The 3,233-nt window shown below is 37.2% G+C and overlaps 1 protein-coding gene across 1 annotated transcript; it reads left to right on the top strand.

Moving 5' to 3' along the window:
• Positions 1-767: 767 nt before the first annotated feature.
• LOC138327212 (baculoviral IAP repeat-containing protein 8-like) lies at positions 768-2,930 on the top strand. The gene is made up of 5 exons (XM_069273191.1): positions 768-819; positions 1,104-1,285; positions 1,605-1,743; positions 2,173-2,368; positions 2,681-2,930. The coding sequence occupies exons 1-5, from the start codon at positions 768-770 to the stop codon at positions 2,688-2,690; spliced, it is 579 nt and encodes a 192-aa protein (XP_069129292.1). The 3' UTR covers positions 2,691-2,930.
• The last annotated feature ends 303 nt before the right edge of the window (positions 2,931-3,233 follow it).

The following is a 3,233-nucleotide window of genomic DNA, read 5'->3' as shown; positions in this document are numbered from 1 at the left end:
CCGAGCTGGGTATGACCCTGGGAGGCCGACGGAGGAAGCAGGCTTCTTGTCATTACGATCGGCCTTCCCGATCGACTCTTACCGCAGTCATGGCTGTCGTCGGCAGTGTGATAAAGTACACAGTGGGTGAACGAAAGCAAGATAGACCGAGAGAGATACACCTGGACAAATCTCACCTAAGCTCCGTTCCCCTTCTTTAAACCAAGTGAACCCGAAGCATTCCACGTTGACATCCCATGTGGCTACCACGTTGGAGGGACTTAAAATCTGGGGTTGAACAAGTGCAGCAGAAGACAAATCTATTGGGGGCCACTGTGGTGGGCTCCATCACGATGGACCTTGGTGTGACACAAGGACTGACGACAGGACACATTCCTACGATTACCACAGCGGGGACACGTGTCAGTCCTAACATATTCTACCACCGGTCGAAAAATGGATGATGACGGAACATATCCCCAACCTGAACAAGCTATAGAACATACACATATCCAACGATTTACTACAAAAACAGCAAACAAAACACTGACATCGTAGAGCCACACATTTATACGAATCAGTGGAACTAAAACTAAGTAGCCGATTCGTGGTGTCTACGTCAAGTCAAGATTCCGCACAAGTCTTGCCTCACAGTTCGGACGATATACTGGATCTTTGGAGACATACAACACCAAAGAATCCCACATTATTGCTAAACTTGGCATTGTTGTTGCCTACACGGTCTCAGCATCCATCCGAAAGTGGCCAACGTAGTCAAGCAAACAATCATGCCCCGAAGATCTACGCTTGAGAACGCCACAGGTCCTCTTTTAATGAGAGGTAAGGAATATTTTGTACTAAATAAATAAATCGCTAAAATTGCTTAATTGCTGAGCTGCATAAGGACATTTAACCTGTCTCGTTCTCACGCGTCCTCTATTCATTATGTCAAAATTCTGAGAGAATAATTAAGTAGCATTTATTAAAGCTGCGGATTAGCAAGTTAATTATTGCAATAAAGATATCAAACTACAAATCAAATGAAAAACTAACAATTGTCTTTTCAATGCAAATAATGTTCTTAGAATATACAATAATGTTCCGAATTGAATCTGTCTAAACAGGTAGGAATGACTTCGTGAGGTGTTTCCACTGTGGAGGAGGATTACGTGAATGGGACCCGGAAGACGATCCATTCTATGAACATGCGCGTTGGTTCCCATCCTGTCCATTCCTGAGACTGACGAAAGGCGACAAATTCATCATGGGTGTCCAGTCTGGATCTATCGAACCGCCAACTCCTCAGGTAGGTACACTGTGTACAAAAAGACATAAGGGCAATTTTGTTAGCTTTGTTACTCGGTAACTTTGGTTATTTCTTTCTGGATTGAACAAGAATTTTATATGAATATTATTTATTTATTTATAAATCTGCAAATACCTTTATTCTTTAAAATATGAACTTAATGCGTGTTTTAATTTCTTTTTAAGAAGGAGCAGTTTGAATTTTGTCTAGAATAAATAAGATTTTTTCCGGTTTGAAAGCTATTTTATTATTAAATTTGTATATTCCTTTATTCTTAAAAAATACGTTCCCGTAATCATGTTTTAATTTCTTTCTTAAGAAGGAGCAGAAGGACGAGTCTAGAATAGAAAACAGCGATGAAGATTTATTTCAACATCCGGCAGTGCTGAGTGTTATGGAACTCGGTTATAGTAAATCATTACTGGCCAGGGCGATTGTGGTGTACAAAAAACAACACGGTAAGTGTTCAAAAATTGCACATTAAAGAGTTATCTGCCCTTGTTGGTAGGTGTAGAATATGACGTTATCATTTTGTTGGTGTAAATTTCGTCGTAGATATGACGTAACAACCATACCTAACTGCAAGAGAAGATAACCATGCATTATAGTGCAAATGCAGATTAATATATAAAAATACTTCCAACTTCAATTGTTATTGATAAATTAATCCTTTATATTACATAGAAGAAAAAATGCTTTCATTTTAAATTATCTATTCATCTAAACAATAATTGATAATTGTGGAGGATACTACTGACAATATATGTTTTAATTGACTGGGACTTTACAAAACGGATTTACATGTTATGCCCAATCAAATGATATGCAATCATTACATATGACCATTTTATATTTTAATTGATTTGTAATTGATTTATTCACTTAAGGAGCGGATTTCAGTGCTGAGAAGTTATTGCCTGTTGTCTGGGAAATAGAGGAAAATGACAGCAACGATACAAAGTCAGAAGCTGAAACCGATCAGAGCAGTCCCATCGAAAATGGAAAGGAACATGAAAGTGGAAGCGAAAGTGAAAGTGAAAGTAAAAGTCAATATACAGAGTTTAGAGAGGATTTACAGGAAAAGTAAGTAATAATGAAGAAATATGAGGCATCCCCAATTATTACGACAAAATTCTTCTCTCTATCTATTTTCAGACCAAAGTGTAGGTTGTGATTTTTATTCTAAGTTGGGTATGTCTTATCAAAACGCAAAAAAATTAACATAATGTAAAGAAAACCGGGATAATGTTTATATGTATATATAATAACTTCATTCAGGACAATTGCCACGACAGTTTCTTTGATAAAAAAACCCCCATGAATATTCAATATAATCATGAATAATGTCGTTAAATAAAACATAAATTTTATATGTTTCTCTTTTCCTTGTTTCAGGCATAGATGAGTTAACAGAAGAGAACCGAGTATTACGAGAACAGAAGATATGTAAGGTGTGTTCTGGACGAGGAGGCTAGTATTGTGTTCTTACCTTGTGGACATCTGGGTCACTTGTCCAATGTGTGCATCGGCTTTTCGGAAGTGTCCAGTGTGTCGGACTATATCCGGGGAACGGTCAAGGCTATCATATCATGAGAAAAAATATGGAAAACATAAAATGCTGAGAATTATTATTGTGAAATCATAAATCCGAACATAGCCGATGGACAATTCATAGACATCCAAATATGATATATATGGCGTCGGCTTTTAAAGTTGACCTTCAGTGAATGTCGTAATAATTACATCCCAAACATCTATTTTATTTAATCCGTTTATTGTTTAACGGCAAGGTTTGTACTTCCTGTAGTCTGGATGATATTACAATTATTACGATTTTAATGTTACACGTCTGGATATATTACAAACAAATGCTTCTCATTGCTCTATGCTCAGGTTTCTGAAAAGTGCAGGCGTGTACGCAATTGCGTTTATTTTTATCTGTGGTTAC

This window comes from Argopecten irradians, chromosome 7 (assembly GCF_041381155.1).
Source record: "Argopecten irradians isolate NY chromosome 7, Ai_NY, whole genome shotgun sequence".
Taxonomy (NCBI): Eukaryota; Metazoa; Mollusca; class Bivalvia; order Pectinida; family Pectinidae; genus Argopecten; species Argopecten irradians.
The sequence above is the reverse complement of the archived record's forward strand: the minus strand, read 5'-3'. Positions and strand labels throughout refer to the sequence as shown.

Excerpts from the sequence above, each read along its gene's own strand:
- LOC138327212 (XM_069273191.1), top strand. The coding sequence starts at position 768 with ATGCCCCGAAGATCTACGCTTGAGAACGCCACAGGTCCTCTTTTAATG. Across the intron at positions 820-1,103 it reads AGGTCCTCTTTTAATGAGAG|GTAGGAATGACTTCGTGAGG; the intron begins GTAAGGAATATT and ends CTGTCTAAACAG. Across the intron at positions 1,744-2,172 it reads GGTGTACAAAAAACAACACG|GAGCGGATTTCAGTGCTGAG; the intron begins GTAAGTGTTCAA and ends TATTCACTTAAG.